General features: G+C 32.0%; 1 protein-coding gene across 1 annotated transcript; it reads right to left on the bottom strand.

Annotated features, from left to right (window-relative positions):
- Window positions 1–27,043, bottom strand: LOC123703177. Its single transcript, XM_045651089.1, has 15 exons — window positions 26,953–27,043; window positions 18,738–18,863; window positions 18,141–18,282; window positions 17,161–17,248; window positions 13,163–13,344; window positions 12,512–12,702; window positions 11,190–11,302; window positions 9,633–9,798; window positions 8,185–8,474; window positions 4,900–5,031; window positions 3,769–3,889; window positions 2,761–2,879; window positions 2,096–2,322; window positions 1,402–1,585; window positions 1–236 (listed from the first exon to the last, which is right to left on the bottom strand). Exons 2-15 carry the CDS (start codon window positions 18,766–18,768, stop codon window positions 90–92), a joined length of 2,133 nt encoding a protein of 710 aa, XP_045507045.1. The 5' UTR covers window positions 18,769–18,863; window positions 26,953–27,043; the 3' UTR covers window positions 1–89.
- Window positions 27,044–27,494: the final 451 nt, after the last annotated feature.

The following is a 27,494-nucleotide window of genomic DNA, read 5'->3' as shown; positions in this document are numbered from 1 at the left end:
GTAAAACTGCGGAGCACAGCTAGTTTAACATAATATATTATTATGGAGTCTATTTATTTTTGTATAATATTAGAATCAAATATTTTCTTTCATTGGAAAGCAAACATCATAATAAGTACTGGTACAGCTATAACACAGAACAAATACACAGAGGTCCGGGGTTCACATTCCGATATGATGACGAATTGTTCGTTCCACAGAGAATCGTTGTTTCGTAGAGGCAGCTCTAATACAACCTGGAAAGAAGTGTTAGAATAAATTAACATTTCTTTTTTGAAGTGAAACTTCTTTATCGGGGTTGGAAAAAATTTAGTGTAACATTTTTTCGTTACGCGTGACATTTTTCCGTTACGCGCCATCTTTTTCTTACCCTACCACGCGTGATTCGATTCGTATTAATTCTGTAAAGTTGCATATATAGTAAATTATTTTTTGAAAAATAAGGTCATAAAGAAGTTTCACTTCTTACGTGTGTACACTAGTACACGCACATATTTCTTATTGTTGTAGGAAGGAGATAAATTTGCACTTATTTGTTTTTGTCCTAAAATGGTAGAAGATAATGCCATAGATAACAAAATACACAAGGAAATGCGAATCTCAAGTGCAATACGATATAACAAAAAAAGAGCATGTGTGCCGAGCACACGTGTCAGACGTGAAACTTCTTTGGCAAGACGAAGAGACGAGAGAAGATTTTAGTTTGTTTTGAAGTTACTCGTACCTATTACAACGTAATTTATTTTGTTGAGAATTGTATACATAATTTGCAAACTATAAAATGCTAAAAAAATGCTACTAGGTACCTTGTTTAGTATTCTTCAACAGTACGACACTAAGCAATTATTTAAATTAGACTGTCAAGGTTTATTTATATACAGTCAGTTGATGTTAAGAATAGCTTGTTAAAATATCGTAGATAACGTTGGAATAATGTTACGTTTTGTAGAAAAGGGAATAGCGAATTCCTTTAGGATTTAAGGCGGTTAGGTATTAATGTTGGATAGATATTAATTTAAAAATGGTATTTTTAAATGGTCCTTGAGCATTTTAAAGGCCAACACTGGTTTTCTCTGACACAGTTTCTTTAAATTCTCTGTCAAATCAATTGCGCATAAATATAAAACTGTTTATTAATTAGCTGTTAATTGTAATAAAGTGAATTTAGAATTTATTAACTTTATATTTAGGTACCTACAGTCTTTATGAGATTATGCTTATTATCAATGTCGAGTATATAAAAATATGCAAGAATGAATTCGAAACTTTTTAATTTTAACATCAAAATAGCCCTATCGAATCAGTTCTTGGCGAGATTAAGCGAGACAAACATACAGAAACTGTTTTATTAATATAATAAACAATATATACCTACCGTATAGAATAGTTTTTCTAACTTACCTTTTGAGTAGAAAATATATCAAGAAGCAAGTCACATCTATCTGTACTATTTCTGCACTCACGTAGTGTTGTTCTCGCAATGTCATATCTTGTTTTCTGAAGATCGAACTTGGCCTTAATAAAGTTCTTTTGGACTTCATTCTCTGAGTTAAATACGAAGAAGTAGTAGCCATTTGCTGGGACCCTGGAAGGAGATTGATTTTTATGAAGTCTAAGTATTAAAAAGGAAGTATAGTTAATATGACTAAAATAAATGTGAAGGACATGGAAACTTAAAAAGTAAATGGGGTCAAATAAAAAACACTAAAAATAGATCTTTTCTTTCAATTCTGAACTGCTTTTATTTTATATTTAGAGAACAAAGAACATGAGATCATAATAAGCCATTTGAGTTTACCATCCTACCATCTAAATTCTAAACCCACCTATCGTTTATTTATTGTTTCATGAAAAACAACTTTTTCTATTTTTTTGTGGGGAAATCTTGTAAATATACCTACGGGTCCCGGAAAAGCAGACGTAGGTTATGTCGGATTTTTACCGACTAAAACCGCTTTAATCGACAAATAATCTGGGTTTCTTCAAGGAAAGAGTCTATTCACTCTTGCCTTGCCTTGAAGACACCTTCTAAAGTAGCGCGCATATATAATCCATATTATACCATCTTACCATCTTTATTAATAAAAAAACCCACCTATAAGTAAGAGCATTAACCCTCGAAGCATCTGCAATCCCCCCCTCCCCCACCCCCCTCTCACACATGCTACTGGGAGTTAAGGGCAGGTTCAGTATCAGCCCCTCACACTCCAGTAGAGCTTCTTCACTGCTAGAGAATGACGACCAGAACTCAGAGTTGGACATGTCAATGGCGGTTGTTTCGTTTACTGTTTGGTGTATGTCCGCGTACAGGTCGGGGAGACCCTGGAATTTGGAATGGTTAGAATTATTTTTGGTGTGTTTTAATAAATAAGTATATGTATAGTTTTTAACTTCAAAAAAAGGAGGAGGTTATCAATTCGAACGATGGTGTCGAATTGGTCCCATAAAAAATGTATTTGGATAGGCCCAGTAGTTTTATTTTATGAGCATTTTTGTCTGTATTTGTAAATGTTGCAAGTGCAAGTTTCAAGTCGGTTGTTTTTAACACAGTTATCACTTGTAATGTGTTAAAAATGTAACAAATAACTTATAAATTAAGTTATACACCTTACACTTAGGGGAAATACACGTTTGCCATTTATAATTTAAAAAAAATGCTTTATACACTAGTTCGGTAGTTCCAATTTAAATTACGTAAGGATTATAAAAAATGTAGGTATGTTAAATAAATAATAAGCCAATCTTTTGTTAAAAAATTACCTCCTCAGCTGCAAAATTCCTAGCTTCATCATCTTCATTAAGCTGCTTAGTGAGTTCTATCTGCCCCAACATCAGTTCACGCTTGGCTCTCGCTTCTGCTCTCGCATCTCGACGTTTTTCTGTAAAATATATAATAAACATTTGAATTAGGGCTGATTTTTCAATCCTTGGTTAAATTTTATCCGTCCAATAAAGTATTACACAATAATATACAAATTTCACCTAAAAACTATCAAAAAGTGGGCAAGTAACACATTTTTAAAATGGTTGTTTAATACGATATTCGATGAAGAAGTTTTAACTAAGGATAGAAAAATCCTTATTGGCAGTAGTACAAGTTATCTGTATTGTATAAAAGCTCTATAAAAAACTATTTTCGTAATAATTACATTTCGTTATTCAATTAACACGCTAGACATTCAATTAAATAGCAGATTGAACCAGATGATTGTGAAAATAATACTATACGGCATAAAGATTCCAAAGTATTAAAGCCTCTAGCCTCAGCCTGAATGGACCAAAGGAAAGAAACGCACAGTCTTATCAAGAAGCAAGTAATTCTTGGGCACGGCAAGAATAAAATAAATTGTTTAAAATCGCATATTAATCCTAATTTTAACGGTCGCGCGTTACTAGACTACACTACACTGAAACTTTCTTTGGAACTTTTGCTGACGTGGAGACCTTTTTGGGATCATCATAATGGTTAATTTTTATTAAATTGAAGCTTGTAATTTTCGCTTTACTGAATTTTATGTTCAGATGACAAATAAATGAATTTGAATCTAATTTAAAGTTCAGGATACACAAATGTTACATACGTAAACTTTTAAGTATGGTCATAGGAAAATATATGATTATTGAAGCGAAACTTCTTTAGCCTTTAGGCGCGTGAGTAAATTTCAATGTAGCGTCAAGTAAGGCGACGATTTTGGTATCTTTGAATCTTGCCAAAGAAGTTTCACTTCTGACACGTGATAGGCACACGCTCTTTTAATAATAACTCACGTTGCCTCTGCGACCTTGTCTTCTCTTCATCAATGGCTTCCACCAGCACCTTCCGAAGGTGGTCCAGCTCTTCCTCGCTGCCGGTCACAGCGGACATCACGTTTGATAAGTCTGGCTTATCCTGGAAGGGGATTTGTTGTGAATTATTTGATTTCAATTAATTTTGTAGGTATGTTCATTTATGTAGGGTAGTTTGCTTTCAAACAAAATAATAACTTTTGAAAACTAGCTTTTCACCCGCGACTTGGCTCGCTTTGCCTATAACTTACTATAAAAATAAAATAAAAGAATTTACAAAATCATGCATGTACCACGTTTAGTACATACATAATTTTTTAAATTAGAACCACGCTATCTATTAAAAATCATCAAAATCTCTTAATCTCTTCTCTCTCTCTCTTTTTAAAGATCGAAGCCTATATAGGGACAGATAGTCAGACAATAATAAGTGACTTTGTTTTATATTACAATAAGTAGTGATAATTTATAATCTGATTAATTTTGTAGAACATGGAACTGTCTAGAATTATCTATACTAATAGTATAAAACTGAGGAGTTTGTTTGTTTGAATGCGCTAATCTCGGGATTTGAAAAATTCTTTCGATGTTAAATGTATTAAATCTGAAATATGTTAATCTATTTAAATAAACAAAAAAAAAATGTGAAGTAGATTATATCTTGAAACGACCTGCGTTTTTCGATTAAAAATGTTTGATAAAAAATGACAATAATATGATTACGGTACAATCAATTTAATTAAATGGCCTCATAAATTAGGTACAATCAATATGATTTACCACGAAAAAATGCTTCAAGTATCGTTTTTAAATTATCATAAAAAACACAAATTATTTAGACACTACTGTTTTATAAAAACTCAAGCATTTATTTATTTAATTAGAAGAAGTCTAATTGAATAAATAAATGTTAAGGGAAAATAAAACAATTGAGTTTTCAGTTCACCTACGAACTTAATACATCTTTGTAAATAAATTTCTGGACTGTCTACAGAACTTGGCACGCATCTCAATTCTTTTTTCGGCAAATTAAGTCAACAATTGAACTTGGCTCGAATTTTTACATATTTATGTTTTCAGTGGGATAGTTTATTAATAGATTCAAATACTAACCTTTTCCTTATATTGCACTCCCATCGTCTCATGCAGTTTTACAAGTACCCTCTTCCCTCGGTCACCGAGGGCTTGTAATTGTTCCAACACTTGATAAAATACTTCTTTGGAATTCGTTTCTTCTTTTGTGTCCTGTAAATGAGAAATTAAATAATTAGCTGAATCAATAAAAAGTGGTAAATTGATCAGGTTATTAATTATCACGCTTTCTCTGTCCCTATGTCACTTTGTATGCTTAAATCTTTAAACCTACGCAACGGATTTTGATGCGGTTTTTTCTAATAGATAGAGTGATTCAAGAGGAAGGTTTAAGTAAGTATATAATTTATTAGGTCTTAGACAAAGCGGGCGAAGCCGCGGGTGGTAAGCTAGTTATGTATAAAAGAAGTATAAAAGTGAAGTGAAACTTCTTCGTCTTATGACGACGATTTTATTGAATTTGAATCTTGCTAAAAAGTTTCACTTCTGACACGTGTGCTCGGCACACACGATCTTTTTACTTTACATTTACATAAATATAGCAAGTATATGTATAAGAAAGCTTAACTATCTATTTGTTGTGCACAATGTATCAATTTTGATATAGTTTTTGCTGCATATTCGAGGCGTATACAATATATTGCATACCTAGTAGTGGGTGATTACTAACATATAAAATTAAGATAAAATACCTAATTATTATCAAAATGAAATATAATAAGAGAATATTTAACCAATTATACAAGCAAGTAAGTATGTAAATAATTTATAAAGATTTGATAACCTCTCTCCTCGCGTTACATAATAGAGTCGGGAACTAAAGTTAGTATTTACAAATATTCGAACGAAATATAGCACAAAAAAGATTTTTGTTTGCATTGTTCATACAAAAAACGTACTAGTCTTGATCATTTGATTGTTTGAACGCGCAATAATCTCGGGAACTACCTGGTCCGATTTGAAAAATTATTTCGGTGTTAGATAGCCCATTTATCGAGGAAGGCTATAGGTTATATTAGGTATATCATCACGCTAGACCAACAAGAGCGGAGCAATGCGGGTGAAACCGCGGGGCACAGCTAGTATTAAATAAGAAAAAAAAATCCAAATCCTGAAATATGCACAACTAGCGCCGATATAATAAAATGCATAAATAAAAAATAAATAAATTGTCATCATACACCTATCTACTTACGAACTATAAAAATAATGTGTCATTCACATAACCACATAATTATAATAATCTTTTTATTGTCCTATTGTATTCCATAAAGTACACTCTAATAAAATAAATATAACAGTAATCCTAATAAACCTAGTAACAGTAGATAATCGTATTGATAAAATGTGTGATTTTAGCACGACAGTAGGATAAAATTTATCAAGAAAAAAAAAATTCCATTCGCGGCTTTTATTATTCATAAAAATTCGCACCTAAATAAATCGTATCAAATAATAAAAAATAGCACGCGTCAATGTTTAATAAAAATTATCTTGACATAATAAAGATAAGACACGCACATAATTTAACTTTAATGCTTATTATCCATTATTATCATGATTATTTTGTTTCGTAGATATACATAGGTACATATAATACGTTTTCATAGACAAATCCATCTAAAAGTTTACGAACGATTTTAAATTAAAGTAAAAATAGATTAGTCTACTTTATCAAAGTAACTCACTTTTTAAGTCATCTTCGATTTCATCTAAACATTTATAAAACGAATTGAACACAAGTTGAGGCTAGAATTCGTAAATAATGTTATACCTATTGTAATATTTAAAAGTTCCTTTCTAACTTGTTTCTTCTAAACAAATAAAAACGTAAATGACGCCATCTTTAAACTATTTCTGCAATCTACATAAATTAAAAAAAAACCGGCCAAGTGCGAGTCGGGCTCGCGCACAAAGGGTTCCGTAGCAGCAAATATAATAAACTTATTATGTCAATTTATACACCTGGTGAATGGAGCCTAAACTCTCCCGATATTTTGCCTTGTACTTTTATGTATGAATATTAATTTTATATATGTATTTATAAATATTCCGTGCTATAGGCGTGCCCAAATCGGCTTGTGATAACTGAATAAAGAAGTATATACACCAGCTTCACAATTAAAATTACTATCTTATCCCCGCCCCCGCGCGAGACCAAGCCCCGCAACTCACGCGCTGCAGCGCAGCGAGCGACCGATCTTCTTGAATCGATGTAATAATAATAATCTATAGGATTAACGCGTTTTAAAAATATTGGTTCGATGGATATGTTTAACCTATTATTACTCAACAATCACATTTGTAATATTAAACTTTATCAAATGCACAATGTATTTAAGGTACATTACTGGATAAGGATTAATGGCGTATTGCTTGAATAAGCTAATATTTCTCGTAAAAAGTACCTACATTATAAAGATTTTATATCATCGCGGATTTTTAAAGGTGTACAATACTGTAGTATATTTTTTGATCTATCTTATAAGGTTCAGCCATCGTTTTCAGTGTAAGCACAATAACTTAACCAAAATTACAGTTAAATCAACCTATCTCAAAAACTATAAGAGATACTTTGATCAAACCAAAAATCGTTGAAAGAGTTAATTAGCATGCATCACCTCTATTTTTTTTAGAATTTTATACCCCGTAGTTATAAAAATAGAGGGGGGGGGACATACTTTTTACGACTTTGAGAGCTGATATCTCAAAAACCGTTCACTTTAAGAAAAATGTTTTTTAGAAAACTTTATATCATTTTAAAAGACCTTTCCATTGATACCCCACACGGGTATGTACATCGAAAAAAAAAATTTCATCCCTCAGTTACATGTATGGGGGGCCCCACCCCCAATTCTTTTTTTTACTATTTAGTGTCATATTTTTGTAGCGGTTCATACAACACATATTCCCATCAAATTTCATCACTGTAGTACTTATAGTTTCCGAGTAAATCGGCTGTGACAGACGGACAGACGGACAGACGGACAGACGGACATGACGAAACTATAAGGGTTCCGTTTTTGCCATTTTGGCTACGGAACCCTAAAAAAGAACGTTTTAGTTTTTTTATACGACATTTGCACTATGTCTGTGGACATTTGAGGTGTACAGAATAAAAAAAATATTGCAATCGATTGTTTATGATCAGAAAAAAAAAGAAATGCAGTGGAATAACTGTTTTAGATTGTTGGTAAAATGCTTATTTTTATTTAAAATAATATTTACAATATTTTTACTATGCCAGTTGTCATCAAATCGTATGTTTTCCTGTAATTTTGTCAAGTTAATATTTATTTTACTTACCTCTAATTGTGTTGGTTTTGGTGTTGTGTTATCTGTATTTTTATCTGTACTTTCTTTAATTATGTTTGTTTCTTCTTTATTTGTACTAGGGATGTCTGTTTTAATAACATCACTTAATTTCTTAGTAACATTATCAACACCCATTGCCTCACTTTTATTATCTGTTATATTTTTAATATCTATAGAATTATCTTGTATATCTATGCTTGGAGATTTACTTAGTGTATTATTATTTACTAATTCAGTCTTTTCTGTTTCTTTTAATTTTTCACTGCTGTTTCCATCGATATCTGAAAAAGAGGATTTTAATAATGAAAATCAATCTTATTGACAAAAAGTGTGAGTATACTTTATGGTCATTTTGTGGGTTTTAATAAGGTTTTAATCGACGTACCACGGATTCGAAACCATTTTTCGTTTACATGAAATTTGAACCATCTATGATAAATCTATACTAATATTATAAAGCTGAAGAGTTTGTTTGTTTGAACGCGCTAATATTAGGAACTACTGGTCCGTTTTGAAAAATTATTTCGGTGTTAGATAGACCATTTATCGAGGAAGCTTATAGGCTATATATCATCACGCTAAGACCAACAGGAGCGGACCGCGGAGCGCAGCTAGTCATCCATAATAATATGAATAATTGTATTGCATTTCAAATAAAGATCGTTGTTCAATCAGCATTTCTCTTCTCTATAAAGAAAACGATATCTTTAATTATTCCTTACTCAGCTCCAATTACTTCATTTATTTAATCCGATTAAGCAATGTTGTTAAAGAGCAATTGAGCGATACTATCGTATTATTAGAAATTATCACAATAAGCTTTTGACATAATTGAGGGCATGATTATCTTATGCCTACTTGTTTCAATAAACGGGTTCGTTTGCACATTGATATTATTGTTGTCTTGTTCATAAAGGCATTTGGAAGATTCCAGTGTGTGTTTGTTAATTGTATCTATGTAACTTTGTATTTATAGGCTTGATAAATTGAATATTGTGTCACAATGTATGACAGGAATTTCGTTAAATTCGTGTATTTTTGTTGAAAATTCTGAGAATATCGTGATGTTGCTGTAAGTTACTATATTTTTAAGTAAAATACAAGTGATTACTATTCTATCGTTTGGATAAGCAATGTTAATTTTGTTAATTTGTTTCAATATGTATGAGCCGCGCCAATAAAGAAACGATCTGGTATGACGGCACTAATCATCTTTCCGCCGTCTTTACTCGCACACACTATATCTGTCCTTATTCAATTAACGCAATTTAAGATAAGTTTCTTTATTGGCATAAATTATATTCAAAGTTGTTTCCTGTGAACGAATTTTATTTATTTATTTATTTTAAATACGCATCAAGTCCGCATTTGACATTCAAAATATATAATATAAATACTAGTACAAAATGCACAATTAAATTAATGAAAACCTTACATACCCTTAAAAGACAACCACTTCCTCTGATCAATATCCACGTTAGCGTCCCTATGTCTGTGCAGGGCTGGTAGTGACATCAAATGTGAGGGTAGACGGTAATACTTGTACGACTCGGTCTTGGCCGCTTCTCGTAATGCGTGCAAGCGCTCTAATATTTCACGCAGCTCCTGTGGGGAATACTTAGTTGTATAAAAAGATCGTACGAGCACACGTGTCAGAAGTGAAACTTCTTTCAAATTAATTTATTTGACGTGATGTGACATCACGTTCATAATGTGACGATATTGCCATTGAACGACATTGAAATTTTATTTGTTTTGATAGGTCTTCTGTAATATTATAACGCCATAAATGACAATGGATTGTGCGTAATATTAAAGTCCTAAGTGATGAAATTTTCTTGCGATTTTGTCGACATTAGATAAAAATTTAAATGCCATTTTCATGTTCTAATACTAAAGTCATTGCAACCCATTAGGTACAACCCCTTATATATACCTACAGTATTATCTATGTACAACCCGTTCAGCCTTATAGAGATTAAGCACTTGAGAAAATGTATTTATTTTGAAATCAGACAGACAGACACTTCAATTTTATTTACATTGAGTATAGATACGTATTACGTATGGCCGTATGCTATATATAGTTTATGATAAGTCTGTAAATCAGATATGTACTATCTTCGTCAGTTACATTTTTTTTATTTAACATCAATTCAATTCAATTTTCTCCCAAATCAATTATGTATTTTGATGTTCATAAAGGACAATAATTATTAACATTGAAAAATAAGTACCTATACAATAGTACGTATGTATTTAGAAATTAGACGCGAAAATCAATCACAAGTAAATACTGCACAATAGCAACATGTGTATCTCATCCATAATACTCGGGTACCATCATAAGGAAGGTACCCGGTCTTTTGGAAGGCTTACGTGGGGACACGGATCCAACACGCAGAGGCCCTTTAGAGAACTTTACTGTGTTGTGGGACACCAGCCGCAGCCTGCCCATGACTGCACTAAAGAGATACAGTCCTAGGCAGTCCGCGGCCGATGTAGGACTATTTCGAGATATGGAAAACAAAATAAACTGGGCTATGGAGTGGGATGTTAAATGGGCCGGTATTTGGGGACTATTGGAAACTATAGCACCTGCCTTTCTACTAAAAGAAAGTAAAAATATGTTGGCAGGTGGTGACTCGCCCTCTCACTGTATGGGCCCCCGAAATAAGTCGCTGCAATAGTGCGACAAGGGGGTAACATATTGTGAGCAGCTAAGGGTGGAGAGGCGTCCCTGGACTTTAAACGACGATCACGCGCTCCCTGAGGGTCCAGCATCACGTGCCCACTCGCCACTTACGATTCGCATATTATTAGTATCTACATATGGAATATAATTCGAAAACAGAATTCACAGAGTTCCCATTTTGAATCGATTTTTTTTTGCGCACTTTTACGTAACTACCTACCTAATTTTGTAAAAATATCTACTTTTATCTAACACACCATTGAACAGGAGAAAAGACATACTACAGATGGAGTTAACTTACCTTTGGATCATGATCTGTGACGTCAGCCATGGGCACATTTCCCGATGACGTCACGTTCGACGAGCGACCCGGGTCGTGGAAGCTTATGCCTGCTTTGTGACGTTTCATTGTATCTAGGACATCGTAAAATAATATTATATTATCTGTGATAAAAATATGAAGAATTGTGTTGAAGGTAAGTGAAGACTATTTAATGTTTCTTTTTGACACGCTTGTAATAGCTTCACCTGTATATTTGTATATAGCCCACTTCTTTACACTTACGAACAGATTTAATTCAAACTTTGTTTATTTAACAAGGATCGATGACAATATAATAATTTCATAATTTTAATCCTGTTTTAAACTAATTAATTATGTTATATTTTATAGTAAACGATTGTTGAGCAACAGTTGATCAACAAAGTTGGTGGAAACTTAAACGATGTCTCTGCTCGGGCGGGAAATATTCATCATGCGTTGTAAGCTTATAAACTGTCATTGCATGTTACGTTTCACCAGTCTGGACCCGGCATAACATGCAGTGTTGCAAGAAACATGATGACAACAGCATGCAATAACTCCGCAACATGTTGATTTTATTGCAAACCAACAACACATAATAACATAATATGTATGCTCATTATATTTTAATAAATAAATCTTCAAAATAAAGTGATAGTAGTTGTAATAATGGTAAAATTGCAAATTTTCAGTTATTCTGCCCCTATAAATCTATACTAATATTATAAAGCTGAAGAGTTTGTTTGAACGCGCTAATGTCAAGAACTACTGGTCCGATTTAATAAATTATTTCGGTATTGGATAGCCCAGAGGAAAGCTATAGGCTATATATCATCACGCTAAGACCAACAGAAACTAGCCCACGCGGGTGAAACTGCGGAGCGCAACATAGTATAAAATATGTAATCTTTTAATTTATTGGATGAGTAACTCATCAAAGATAGCGTATTATTTTAGTATCATTCGTTCGTTGATAAATGAATCATTTTATTATTATAATAATCAATGTATCATATAAGATAAGAGTGAAAAAAGAGCGCGTTCGCCAAGTACACGTGTCAGAAGTGAAACTTCTTTAATAACATTCAAAGATACCAAATGGTCGCCTTACTCGTACTCTCAATGCGCTTAAAGAAGCTTCACTTCAAAAACAAAAACGTTAATTTCTGTTGTAAGTATTTCTGTCTAGTAAACCACTCTTTAATATAATCAAATCAAATTTAGCTACAGTTAAATCATATTATTTAATAGGTATCTGGTATGTATTAAAAAATATTCCTAATCATAAAAATATAAGTCGTTTTAATAACTTCACTCACCAGGATCATTAGCCTTCCCATCTTGTTTCTTTAGCTGTTGAATCTTCTCCAGCAGTGATGTGTTGGACAGCAGACCCAGTTTATTGGCTTCCAGAAGTTCGTCCAGCTCTTCAGAAGAATCATCCCCAATGTAGGCGCATTCCTGCAGGTGCTTGTAACCTTTTATCATAATGAGGGACGCACCAGGCCATCTGTCAGAGAAATTGGTGAATATCTTATCAAATAATAATTATATTTTGGTGAATATATAATGTCCTATGTCCTGCAGTGGACGTTCTGAAAGGCTGGAATGATGATGATGGATATCTAATATAATTTGGTGATTGTAACTAATAATCTAAGAATATGGTTTCATCAATACAATTAACTTGACAAATTTTCAAAACTAGAATGAATTGTTATTTCTTATAAGGCTTCTCTGATAAGTTTATATGCCTTTAGGTAAGATATTATAAAGAATTTCACTTTAATAATTAAAAAAAGCCCTTGAGAAATAATTAATAAATAATTAATAAATAAGAGAAATAATTCTCAGGAGTATAAAATAATAACAAGACATACAAATACACACAGATAGATAAAGCTAGTTATATCATAATACAAAATACTACTCACACAAGTAAGATAAAGCTATAATAAAACAATAGGTACCTGACACAAGCAGAAACAGTAACAGTGGAGCCTTGCAGCAAATAGAAGCCCCAGTATTCCTTCATATCATCTTCAAGCTCCAATTCCCTGGTCATGGAAACAGGCACTAGTTCTTCAGTGAAGTCTGGTGGTCCTGGCACCACGAATGCGTTGAATGTGGCATTCGATCGTACCACTTGCCTCTGAAATATTTTGAGGTTAGAAAGATGTATGATAACTGTCTCTTATCAAATGTGATCCTTAATCCTCGTATATATATAATAGATAACATTTGCCTTGCAGTAGACCACACCCATTGGTTTTATGTCTCTCCCGTCCTTGTCCGTCCCCGGCCTAAAAAGTTCTGGCCGGGCTCGAAAAAGAACAAGGTCGGTTGAGTCCTTAAAATCAACAAAAAGGTTCAAACAGTCAGGCACAGTCTCCTAAGCTGTGCCTCAAATCTATAAATAGAGCGTCTCATCGCTCTCACAATGACCCGCCCGTGTTGACGGGCGGCGCTAGATACCCACTGCAGGGGGCTTCCCGCCCCGAACAGTGTGAAGACCCAGTCGTCGTCGCCTTGCAGTAGGTGACCATAGTTTCTGTGATCTGTGCTGTGTAGGTGACGTTCAGCATCTAAGGCAACGTCGCACAAAGGCGCGCGACGTTGCCAGCTGCTGACATGGACAGCAATAGAGCGTAGACAGACAATATTATTGTTCGAAAAATGTTTCGCGCTAATTTTCAATACGGCATCATGTTGTGTAACATGTCGCGCGCTAAATATTTCCTAGTGTATAAGAGGATGCATTAATGACGAGGATAAGGTTCACATTTGTTAAATGACAGTTTAATTGACGTGTTGTTAAGTTGCTGTCAACATGTTGCGAGCAATGTATGTTGCAGATTTGTAAACAACATGTTGAGAATATCTTGCCCGAAAAGCGACATTATTTGAATATAGTTGCCAGCAACTTTCTTTCCCATCAACAAAGTTGATCACAACTGTTGTTAAAATATGTTGTTTTATTTAACAACATATTTTAACAACAGTTGTACAGGCAAAATATACTAATATGTACATCAAAATAGATTTGAATGTTGAAATCGCAGAAGACACGCAGAAATAAAATTTCAATAGGTAATTTTATAGCTACTGTGAATCTGTACATTTTAAATGAAATAAAATCTAGAAAGTGGAAACACGGAAAACGAACTCTAAAAGCTAGAAATATTAAAAGTGATAATAGTGTCAAGTAAAATATAAATATCTTATCGTATTGGAGCAGACGGCTGAATAATATTGACAGTTGAACGATTACAATTTACAAGCCAAGTGCTTTTATCTTTGTGTGTGATTATTGTAATCTCCGTGTTGGTGCAACTTCATTTAATTTATTATTTAATACAGGATGTCCGTATACCCAATCTATACTAATATTATAAAACTGAAGAGTTTGATTGTTTGAACGTGCTAATTTCAGGAACTACTGGTCCGATTTGAAAAATTCTCTCGGTGTTAGATAGCCCATTTATCGAGGAAGGCTATAGGTATATCATCATGCTTGTCGCTAAGACCAACAGGAGCGGAGCAAAGCTAGTGTAAAATATACAGGTGCTCAGTGCTCACCCGGTTTAATCCGGAATAGAAAAATTGTAAGTTGCTGTTACTGAAAGACAACTATGCTAAAAGATTTTACTATCGGTCGCGTAGTTTTTCCTTTTACATAATCAAGATCTCAGTTCGTTTGACATCAAAGGTTTTTATTGAATACGCCAATTTAAAAAAAATAACTTAAGTAGATCATAAAATTATACGGCATTTAAAGATAATCCGAAAGAAATGTAAGTACCTACTTTGTAATAATAAGCAAAATATTGTTGAACTCATTTTGATACGAAGCTAAAATCGGCAAATTATGAAAATATATAAGCCTCATTTATCATTTCTTTTGGGAAGATAAAGGGTGAGTAGTATATTACCACAGATAATATAAAACTTTAAACTATACTATTAGTATTACTAAATACGTAAATAGCAAAGTTATTTCAATTTATCTCAGATCTTTAAATTCAAACACAGACTGTATGCGTTTATTCAATAATTTGATGACGCACTTTTTCATATTATTATTTGCCGTACAATCACTGTAATTCACAAAGCAAAGATTTATTCGCAATTATAGAAGAACTAACATGCTATTGTTTAATATTTTTTCACACAGTTTTAAAACACACAGTCAGAATAACCTATTTAATTTGTTTTGTATTATTTTATAGATAGTATTTTGAAGCAGTTTTAAATTCTAACTACAATAATTATTTAGGTACAGTAGAGTTTTGATTTTGATTTTGTGGGAACGAGAGTGCTTTTAATTTTTTCAAGTGAATTTTTTTCAATTTCGCCAATTAGTTACCTACTTTGAATTATATCGAGTGTGTTATTAAAATTAAGTATTTTGAAGTGAAACTTCTTTATGCGCATTGAGAGTAAAATTTGAAGATAGCGTCACGTCATAAGTCGCGACGATTTTGGTGTCTTTGAAGAAGAAGTTTCACTTCTGACACGTGTGCGCGACATACCTACGAAATTTTACCACACGAAGTCTAACTACACATTTAAGAATTTCTTATTCCATGAGCGTCGCTTTTATAAATTTAAATATATGGATTTATCAAATGCTGATATATTGTGATTAATATAATCTCATAAGTCGTACTATAAAATATGCCGATGCAAGGCGTGATGTATGTTATAGATAAAGATATTTATATTTTTATTTGTAATCTGATATTTTGTGCCTTTTGAGTTTATTTCTAGTAGACACTAGACACTACGAGAGAAAATTTTTGAAGTTAAATACTTCTTTTGGCGCGATGGAGAAAAATGATGAGAGTGAATTACGATGCGCGCGCACACCGACACCTAAATTTAACAGCATGAAGTTAGTTCTAGGTGGTATGAAAATTGATAACTATGTTCAAGTTGTATATTCTAGTATTTTTTTTCCATACGCCAAAGAAGTATAACTTCTAACGCGTGTATATATAAAGTACACTGTACATACACTCTTTTTTTGTTTACATTCATTATGTTTATGAGTACTAACCATTTTCATGAAATTTTTTAAAGAATTTATAGACTTACTTCGAATACTGTAATTTTTCTAGTCTTAGTACCTACTCTTAAACTAGGATTTTTTATGTAACACGATATTTTCCTATAAGTATTTCTTTAGTGTGTGTGTCTGTCATAGAACTCCTAAACAGCTGCACCGATTTTAATGAAAGTTTTGTGTGTGTAATTCGAGAGTTGTTGAAAATTTACAATTGGAACGCAAACGAAGCCAGGTAATTTATTATATTATGTGATTTAATATTCATCCAAGGATAGCATTTCGACCGATAAGTCTAATCAATTGTACACACTGTGCTTTAAATAAATGAGGGTGATATTTGCATTAATTTATTTAAATTGTCAAAAATATGTGCAGTGCGTAAATATGTTTTAGTCAATGAACAAATATTATTGAAATAGGTGTAATGTTTGTTTAGAAATAAATTATTTTAAACAATTATTGTCGAATCAAGTTATTCTAGGTAGTTTATATACTAGCTGCGCTCCGCGGTTTCACTCGCGTGGCTCCGCTCCTGTTGGTCTTAGCGTGATAATATAATATAGCCTCGATGAAAGGGCTATCTAACACCGAAAGAATTTTTCATATCGGACCAGTAGTTCATGAGATTAGCGCGTTCAAACAAACAAACTCTTCAGCTTTATAATATTAAAAGTATAGACTATAGACAAATATTTATATACCTAGAATAAGCCTTGCAATGTGTTTAAAATAATAAGTACTGTGAGTGTGAGAGAATCTAGTCAAGTTATATTTTGCTTCGATTACATTAAAAATATTTCGTTTATGTACCTAAATTTGTAAAATTTTTAAAATGAGTAGGTATGGGTGTACAGAAAAATGTCGTTTAAAATATCAATATTAAATTTTAAATTAACGTACCTGACACCAAGTGGGTGATATTTTGCTATCTATTAACCTCATGTCTGTCATGCTCATGGGATACATCTGCCCTGAAAATACTCGATACCTGAAATAGTACGAAAAATTAACATTTTTGTTTCTTGAAAATTTCTAACAGGAATATGTCCCTTAATTAACTGAAAAATTTTTTAGATAACAATAGCTGTCCGCCCCGTTTTCACCCATGGACCCCATCACCCATGGTACATAATATAGAACTCAGGGATCGCGTACATAATACCGAAGAATACACCGTAGTACACGTGTACATAGTGTCGAAAGATTTATTGAAATCGGTTTAGTAGTTCCTGAGATAAACGCATTTAAACAAACGCTTTATGTTATTACATACTTATTAGTATAGATTTTGCCAAAGATTACATCATACGCCATACCTCATGATCTATGTATTTTATTAAAAAAGAAAGCTAATAAACTGGTATTAAAGATAATGTTGCATTGATTTTCTGTCTCTCAGAATATAATAATTACGATAGATTAGAGGTGACGTAATGGATTAGAAACTAATTCATAGATAAGCGAGCTTTACGTCAATGGTACTTTTATGGAGTACCGAAAATGATGGTATAATCAACTTGGTAAATCATAGTTTTTATCTCATATAGGTTCTAATGAAAAAGAGTGCTTCGCTTGCTTATCATAAACCTATTTGTTGCTAGGGCAAAAAAGTATATTTTTAAATTGTATCCACCATGCTGTCTGAAAATTAGATGACAAGTATAGTATTGTATTATTGAAAATTAGATGACTAGTATTGTACCTATACTATTATCTATAATAAACAGCACTTTTGAATCGTCATAACATTTTTTACATTTACCACCGATTCGGAAAGCATGCAAGCTATGGAGAAGAACCTGCAAGAAACTCCGTAGTTGCTCTTTTAAAATCACGCTATGCTAACCATTTGTACTTGTTATTATAATAAATTCTCTTACCTCATATACAGTGGTATGAATATAAACATCGATGGCAGGACAATCAGCAACACAAGTAGCCGACATATTCGAATGGGCCCTCTGTAGCATGATCGTGATGTGACGCTCGTCTGTCGCGCTGCGCGTACGCGGGGGAGCCCGGCTAGAACAATGTTTTATTTTGGGAGAAATTATTTGAGGTTTGTCTTTAGAATATTAAGTAATATGGAAAAACATCTATCATGAGCTTTTTTATGTCAGAGCAAGCAAAGAGGCAGGTGGCCTTGCCCATAAATGATAAATACTTGAAACATATTTCGTATGCTTTTGCCCTTACAATAAGTTATTTTCTTGATAGGCCTCATGTTGTAGTTGTTCAGAGTTTTGTCATTTGTGTGTTATAATTTTTTTGGAAACTGTATGTTTTATAAATAAATTTCGACAAAATAAGGGAATGATAGATTCAGTGATATTTTTGTTTAACGTTTTATTACAAAGGGTTCAGTAGAAAAAAATAAATACGCAAACACAAAAATGGCGAAGGATATTCGAGACAAAAAATTAAAATTAATGATTTGATCAAAATTATCAAATGTTATGTAAATTAAAATATTTTACCTTCCAAAGGAACTAACTCTTGTGGATCCATATCACATACATTCCGATATTTGGCACGTGTATGTATTAATATAATATATTGTTATATACCACTTCACTATATACCTCTTATCTATGACTGTTTATCTGTAACAAAAGAAATATTATTAATGTTTGTAATTTAGATACGAATGTATGTACAAACAAATTATTAAATTATATTTATCGTAGTTTCTTTGTTACTATGATTAGTTTTGTGTATGTAGATATAGTTAAATTAAGATTAAGGCTCAGAAAGAATTATTGCCTATCATTAGTTAAACAGTTAAAATCATAATTAGGTTTGGTTGTCTGAGTTCAATATATCGTAAACAAATAAATTACCATCCTATAAATTTTCTATTATATAATAACAATTGCAAACCATCTATTCGAGAAATTTTAAAGAACCAATAAAATAATAAATAAATGAGATGCCGAAGAAACCCGCCTCGTGATCGAATTTTTTCTATTACCTATTTTAAAATTTATCATTTATAAAGCATTTTTAAGCTATAAAATTAATAATGAATTTGTAATGTACATGTTTTATAATAGTATACAGATAGTTGGCTGTGGCCTTGATAACACATATGTATATATATACTATGTAGGTATACATACATATATGTATGTGTTATGATTAAATTCGCGACTCGTTAGTAAACAAGCTTCGGAATTGTTTTGTTGTAATTTAAAATTATTAGTATTAGTGACAGGTTTTATTTAATAGTTATTGAATTGAATATAATTTGTGTATTACTACAATATTTTTTTCCCAACTACTAGACACGTACTAGATTTAAATGCTTTAATTGTCTGAAAACAAAATAGTTAATTATAGTTTGTCATAATTTCTCTCTATTGTTGAAAATTTTCTTTCTTTAATATTTGAATAAGTAAGTAGGTAGGTAGTAGTTTTTCTTTAGAGATATTTATTTAACTGGACGTAAGGAAGAATGGACGTACTATTCTGAGTTATTGTACTGATAAAGTATTGATAAAGATAGTTTGAACACCGTCCATCGATTCTCAAACTTATTTCATATGCATTTATTATACTAGACTCTAGACTCTAGAGTATTTGACGCAATTAAGCATGAATTCAAAAATAATGATTTTATTCCGCGTTTATCTCACTTCTCATAATTATTATATTGTATTGTATTAAAGAGTTTGGTAGAGCTAAATTTAAAACTTATGTAAAAAATATATTAGTTCATACTTCATAGAGCGTAAATGGAAGATGAAAATCCATGGAGGGTTGTCGCGTAAGAACCACAGGACAGTTATTTGGCATATAAATAATATATTAAGGGCCGATTTTTCAATGCCCAGATAAACAGTCTAATAACTACCCCTCGAATAGATTTATTCAATTGCTTATCTAACTCATAACGGCTCGCCTATTTTTCAATCGTGATTTATTTGATGAATAACTATCTGACCAAATATTTCCATATTGGCAGCTCTGCTCTTGGAGTGGCGAAACAAACATATTAAATTAGTCAGGTTAGAGCGGGATAGAGTCAACTTGCAATATGTCAACAACCGTCATTATGACTCACGTCAGGAGTGCATTTTAAGTTTATCTTGTGTTCTATGATTGTTGATTATTATTTTGATTCGAGTAAAGAGTTTTGATTAAATTTGTGTTAAAATTTATATATTTTACGATGGAAACGACATAAAGGCAGCGTCCGGCAAATTTTCAATGGCATGATCATCAGTAGGTACTATCAAAAACATCAATTTCAATATGATTTTAATTGATAATTATTTTATAGAAAGAGGCTTTATTGTAAAAATTCTACGCTTTATGTTATTACATACGAAAATATCCCAAATTTGACGCGTCAGTTGTCAACTCAAACGTCTAATCGTCGAATAGCACGCTATCTGGCCGTTGGAGCAGCAGATAGATTTATTCCTCAAATAACGTAGTTATTCGATAGATAAGTCCTATTCGTCTATTGAAAAATTGAATATTTTGTTAACTGAAGAATAAAGTCTATCTAGCTGTTTATCTGGGCATTGAAAAATCGGCCCTAATAGTTAGATATAAGTTACATATTATGTAATATTGACATGATATTAACGATGGAGTTTCTTGCCGGTTCTTCTCCATAGAAGATACTGCTTTCCGAATCGGTGGTAAATGTTAAAAATAAAATAAATGACGATTCGAAAGTTCTATTAAAAGTAGTATAAATTGAATAAATAAATGTTTGAGTTTGAGTTTGAATGGTTAAAAGATTTTATTAAGAGTTTAAGGTAAAAAAAAACATTCTTATAACAAAAGTTTTCCTATATATTTTGCACGTCTAGTTTCGATTTTAAATAAAATATCGGAGACAAAAGACAGCTGCGAACAGCTGTGTTAATGACTGACTGTAAAACATGCTTTTCTTGATAATAATAGATATCTACTGTATTTTTATACAAGGAAAATCTAGCACGACATTAATTGTTTGTATTGTTCTCAGAATGTGCACGCAAAAATTGGTGAATTTATTCCGATGGAGTTTTGCATCAATATTTTTGAACCAGATATACATTATATATACTAGATATGTTAGGATTATATATAGAATATTCATTATAATAAATATTCTATAACCAAAAATAATAAATAATACTGTAAAAAAATCATTGGTAGCTTTTCGCACGCGACTTCGTCCGCAGTCTTCAACTTACTCTACTAAAAACTTTATAAACCACGCTATCCATTGGTGAAAACAGAATGTAAATCGTTGCAATGCTTTTGAGTTTTACGTGTACACTGTACAGACAGACAAACTCGGCCGAGGCATTCCAAATTCACAGTGCAGCATAACAATCATACAATATTCTAAAATCATGAATATTTTGTATTACACCGCGTATGTACCGAAACATCTTCCATTTTAAAAGGCAACTTCATTAGTATTAAGAATTATGGGATTATATTATACTAGCTGTTCTCCGCGGTTTCACCCGCATTGCTTCGCTCTTGTTGGTCTTAGCGTGATGATATATAGCCTATAGCCTTCCTCGATAAATGTGCTATCTAACACCGAAAGAATTTTTCAAATCGGACCAGTAGTTCCCGAGATTAGCGCATTCAAACAAACAAACAAACTCTTCAGGTTTATAATATTATTAGTATATATGTATTGTTTTCTGTGACTAACTAATTATTTATAGAGTATTGTTTCTATTGATAACGATAATATGTAAATAAAAGTAATTAGCGTGTAATACGATTAGAATTTATGACCTCTTGAAGCGATGATGCATTATATTAACACTGGTTGTTCCCGTGACTTTTCTTGTTGAAAAGTAGTTTTTCTGCGTAATTTGCAATATTGATGTTTCGTTATAAGTTTTAGCATAATATACCCGCATAGTTCCCGTTCCCGTGGGATTTCCGGGATAAAACCTATCCTATGTCCTTTCTCGGGTATTAAAATATCTCTATACCAAATTTCATGCAAATTGGTTCAGTAGTTATAGGCGTGATTGATTAACAGACAGACAGACAGAGTTACTTTCGCATTTATAATATTAGTATGGATGTAATACGATTAGAGATTTTATGACCAAAGCGATGATGCGTACTTTACACTAGTGTTGTGCCCGTGACTTTACTCGTAGGAGTCGGTCTAAAGTAGTGTTTCTGCGTAATTTGCAATACATGCAATTTATTATGACTAAAAAATATATAAAGATGAACGTAAGTAATTTAAATGCCAACGAAGAAAACAAAACCATTCTGGAAAGCGCTAAAAACGTATTATGACTGAAGACCCGCTTGTTCCAATTGAATTTTTTTATTTGATCAGAACATAATATTGAGATGTTCTAGACAGACCTAACTTACGAGATGATATTATGAGACTTATGACTTAACAATAGGTTAAGAATTACTGCTAATAGTAGTAGTGAAATAAATTATCGGAGTTATTAAAACTGGCTCACACTGGATCATAAAATGGCATAACAAATGGATTTCGCAGTAATTTCGGGTGCTATTTAACTGTTTAACGTGGGTTGTTTAAGTAGATTGACCTTGGGTTTGCAATATTAGACTTGTAACTAGCTGAAACTTGCGGCTTTACACGCGTTGTGCGCTAAAGTTTCTGAACTTTGCCAGTTCTAAACTTTCTTATAACTACTATGTGCAACCAAGCACTTATTATACACAAAACAAGCTAAATGATTTCTCATATTATATAAAAAAAAAATATTTGATGTTAACTAACACAAATACCTATCTAGTGGTCCACGATAACGTATGCAAGGTCTATTATTAAATGTTTTTAATGTATTCCACACCACGTGTTGCCGCGTGTGACATAACGTTAGGTATTCGCTATTCTAATAATATTGAACTGTTTTTCTTGGTTTTATCTAAAATATTTTATTTGGTTGAAAATATACTTTTTATAAGAAAGTACCTACGTGTCAAAATGATGGTGATTATAAGTAATCAATTTGATTTTAAAAAAAAGAGCGTGTGTGCCGAGCACGTGTCAGCAGTGAAACTTCTTTGGCAAGAATCAAAGATACCAAAATCGTCGCCTGACTCCATGATATTGTGACGGTATTGCCTGAAGAAGTTTCACTTCAAAATATAATGTCAATTTTATGTTATACCAAATTTTAAGGTCAAGGTTCTTCTTCGTTTCAATTATTGTATTAAATACCTATTCGTAGATTTTTGTTGTTTCTTATACTTACAAAAAAAAATGTGTGCGTGTACTAGTGTACACACGTAAGAAGTGAAACTTCTTTATGACTTAAAAAATAATTTACGATTGGTATGCAACTTTACATAAATAGTAAATACGTCGAATCACGCGTGGTAGGGATAAGAAAAAGATGGCGCGTAACGGAAAAATGTCACGCGTAACGAAAAAATGTAACACTTAATTTTCCAACCCCGATAAAGAAGTTTCACTTCAAAAACAAATCCGTTTAAAATAACATCTCGTCTGCTTGTATTGAGGCAAAATTAGACTTTACTGACCTAGTGCCCGGGTAAAAAAACCTATTTAGTATTCTAGACGACAACATAATTATTTTGCATAGGAATGCCATACTTAATTCCTTTTCAAGTTTTTTGTAAACATTTTGATGACAGACGAAGAAATAGATATACAAAGAAAATATTAGGATTTGCAGTGTTTCTATTATGAATTCTCTATTCATAATAAACCTATTTTTTACCCACGGCTGCACTCGCTCTCATGTAAATGCAATTTAGTTTTTGTGTCAAAAAGTTATTTCCAATAACTATATTGGCTTTCACTTTTCCACATCTAATTAAAATCGGTTGAATCATTTAACTGTAAAAGTGTCACCAACAAAAAAGTATGTAAGTATATAATATGTATAATGTATTAGACTTCCGTTCGTGGCTTTGTTTCCGTGGGATTTCCGGGATAAAAAATGCCTATGTCTTATTCTGGGTCTTCAGCTACCTACCAAATTTCCTTGTAATCAGTTCATTTGCATTTGTGTAAAAGAGTACCTAACATCCGTCCATCCTCACAAACTTTCGCATTTAAGTAATATTGGTAGGATGTGCAACAGAATTTCTCGTATAACCTACTCAAGCGACAGTCAAGCCGTGGTTCGTGATATCTGTAAACGATGATGGGGGCACGTCTCCCTTGCGCATTTCGCTATCAGGGTGAACCTTCCACGCGTCCGCGTTGAGATGTTGAAGCCTTTTGGCTAACACCACACAAAAAAAAAAACTCTGCGTGAGCGTGGCACAAATCATCCTAAGGCATGCTTTATACACGTGTTATAAGGCACGTGTATTATATATGTGTATATGACTATTTCCTTAAGCAAGAGCAATGTCCTTCTGTGTGTATGATCAATATTTATATAAAAACACGAGGCGCCGACGATTGGCAGCTTACAACTTTATTAATTGTACCTTGTCAGATTATTTAGCAAAACTGCATAATAAAATTAATACCAGGTGCAAGCGGTATTTGTGTATTATATTATTGGATCTATGTGAATTATTGTACACAGTATAGTAATAGAACATAATATACTCTAACGCGACGTATATTTCCGATTAGCATACAGGTTACCTTTTAGGCACCACACGAGTGAAGCCGAGTGTTGCAATAATTATAATAAAGTCTAATATTGTATATCCAAGCCTACATGAATTTTGGTACATAGATACATTCTAATTAAAAGTTTTACAGATAAAGGTCCTCTCACCTCTGTCCCAGAGGATGCTGATTGTATCATAGGTTATGTAAAAGATTAACTTAGATTTTAGATTTTAGCAATATAAACAAGAAATTCTTCTAAAATGTTGTCAAGACTCTTGCACTCTGAAAAACTTATCAGAACTTAATATGTAAAGTCAAGTGTCTAACTCTACAAACTCTATATGAACTCTATCTTTACAAATCCTATACCGTAGTTTAAAAATGTGATTTGGCTGTTTTGCGAACTAACGAAAAGTTATCTAATGTAGAGTCAAGACTCAAGCGTTTAACTCAACACTAACTCTATAAGCCCTATCTTTACAAACCCTATATCGTAGTTTACTTATAATAAGTAATTAAGTAATATAATAAGTAATTGTGACTTGGCCGTTTTGCGAACTAACGAAAAGTTATCTAATGTAAAGTCAAGCGTCTCTAGATGTCTTTACTGTACAAGCCAGCTATCTTTAAAAACTCTATACAGTACAGTTAAAATAATTTATGTGAGTTGGCCGTTTTGCGAACCAACGAAAAGTTATCAGATCTAATGTAGAGTCAAACATCTCTCTACAAGCCAGCTTTCTTTACAAACTCTATATGGTAGTTAAAATACTTCATCGTTTTGCGAACTTCAGATGGCGCAAAGTGAAAAATGTGTTCACTTATGTAGAGTCTAGACTCTAGAGTACGTTGTTCTTGGCTCTACATTACATTTCATAACCTTTTTCAGAATGCAAGAGAATGTATTTTTTCAAGAGAATATTGGATACAATCATACAATTGTATCTGAATATTGTATTGTAGATTTCTTGCTTACTTAAACATATTTGGTGGGATTTCATATCTTTTTGTAAATTATCTACTTTTCTTCTATTAGTCTATGGTGCAAGTACCAAGATTGTAAAATCTTACTTGAAATCTATTTTTAAAAGCTTTTAAGGTTAAAACGTAAATGCGTTCGTGTTTATTAATGTGATTTTACTCAATTTGATAAGAATTTAGTCGCTGGTATTTTATAGCTTAAATAGTAGGGGTTAAACTAGTTTTATTACTTGAAATATATCTAATAAAAGAAATAGTAATACACCTAAACAGCATTTAAATCAGAGATTGCCTCTTTCTCAATTAGATTTAAAATTAATCTGTGTTTTCATTTGTTATTTTTAATAAAAAAAAAGTTTTAGGTGAAGAGGATCAAAGAGTTGAAGTTATAATTTCTTAATAACCTAGGAGCGCAATATTAAATTTTTTAATATGGTGTAGTTTGTCATTTCCACACTTTTCTGTGATATTATAAAATGTAAACATACAATGTTTTATTAATGCTGTACACGGTTTTATAAGTCAAGGTTATGTTTATAAATTATAATGTAAATTTATAATTACGAGATTTTGATATCATTAAATATTTAACATTTGGATAAAAACTTGATGAAAATATTTCTTTGTAACAATTTTCTGATGATAATATACATTTTTATTAATATTTATTGTGATTGTTTTTGTGTTGAAATCAAACCTATCTGATTAGCATCACGCTTTATAATACAAAGAGCTCTAACCACTGGACTGAAGAGACTTATCGTTTGAATTTTACGTAAAATAGCAGTCGTAAATAAAGATAAATATAAAACGAGGTTGCTCATTGTCATCGCGGAAGTTTAAACGACAATACAATGTTTTAAATAAATATAAATATGTATAAAATAATATTTAAAACTATTTAAAATAATAATATATGGATGACTGAATGTTAACATAATATTAACTTATGATTGGAGAAGTCAAATACCTCATTAATATTCAGATTTTTATGATGACTTCAAAACAACATTTTTTTAGAATTATTTTTCACATCTTGTTCAAATATCATAATAATTATTTATAACATAAATAACTGTATTATGCGATAAAAATAAAAACTAAGTTCACCAGCACAATAGCACTGAAATAAAAATAAAATCTAGGTTTACCTTAAACAAACACGTAAACACATAGGTCAATAACCTTTATTCCAATTAACAATCACGTGCACTCACTACAATGGCCACACGACGACTGAACGATAACGTTTAAAAATATCGTGGATATTATAAATGCTATTGTATAGGCCGAGAGACAACGACGTATTTTGGTTAGACGCTCTATTTCTTATAAGTGCGAGATCAATTCGACAATCTATGTAGGACATCTTTGGTTTCAGAGATATGTTTATATCTATTTTTGTTTAGCAAGTTAGACTTGAGAAGTACTAAATTGAACTTTTAGATGACATAGAAGACTAGATTCACTATGGTACGAATTCCTAAATACATAAAAAAAGCTAGGTACTTTGAAATTTAAATTTTATACAAATTATTCAAACGAAAGCTTAAAAGATGTTACAAAGTAGGTACTTATACAAAATAGAGTAAAATTTCACGATTCGTATTATTAAACGCTTGTAGTGTTTTATCTCCATTTATTATTCATACAGCTTTTTAAGCCATAAATTTGGTTTAAGCTTGTAATATCA

The sequence above is a fragment of the Colias croceus genome, chromosome 25 (genome assembly GCF_905220415.1).
Source record: "Colias croceus chromosome 25, ilColCroc2.1".
NCBI classification, from domain to species: domain Eukaryota; kingdom Metazoa; phylum Arthropoda; class Insecta; order Lepidoptera; family Pieridae; genus Colias; species Colias croceus.
Note: the sequence above shows the minus strand (reverse complement) of the source record. Positions and strands in the feature narration are given on the sequence as shown.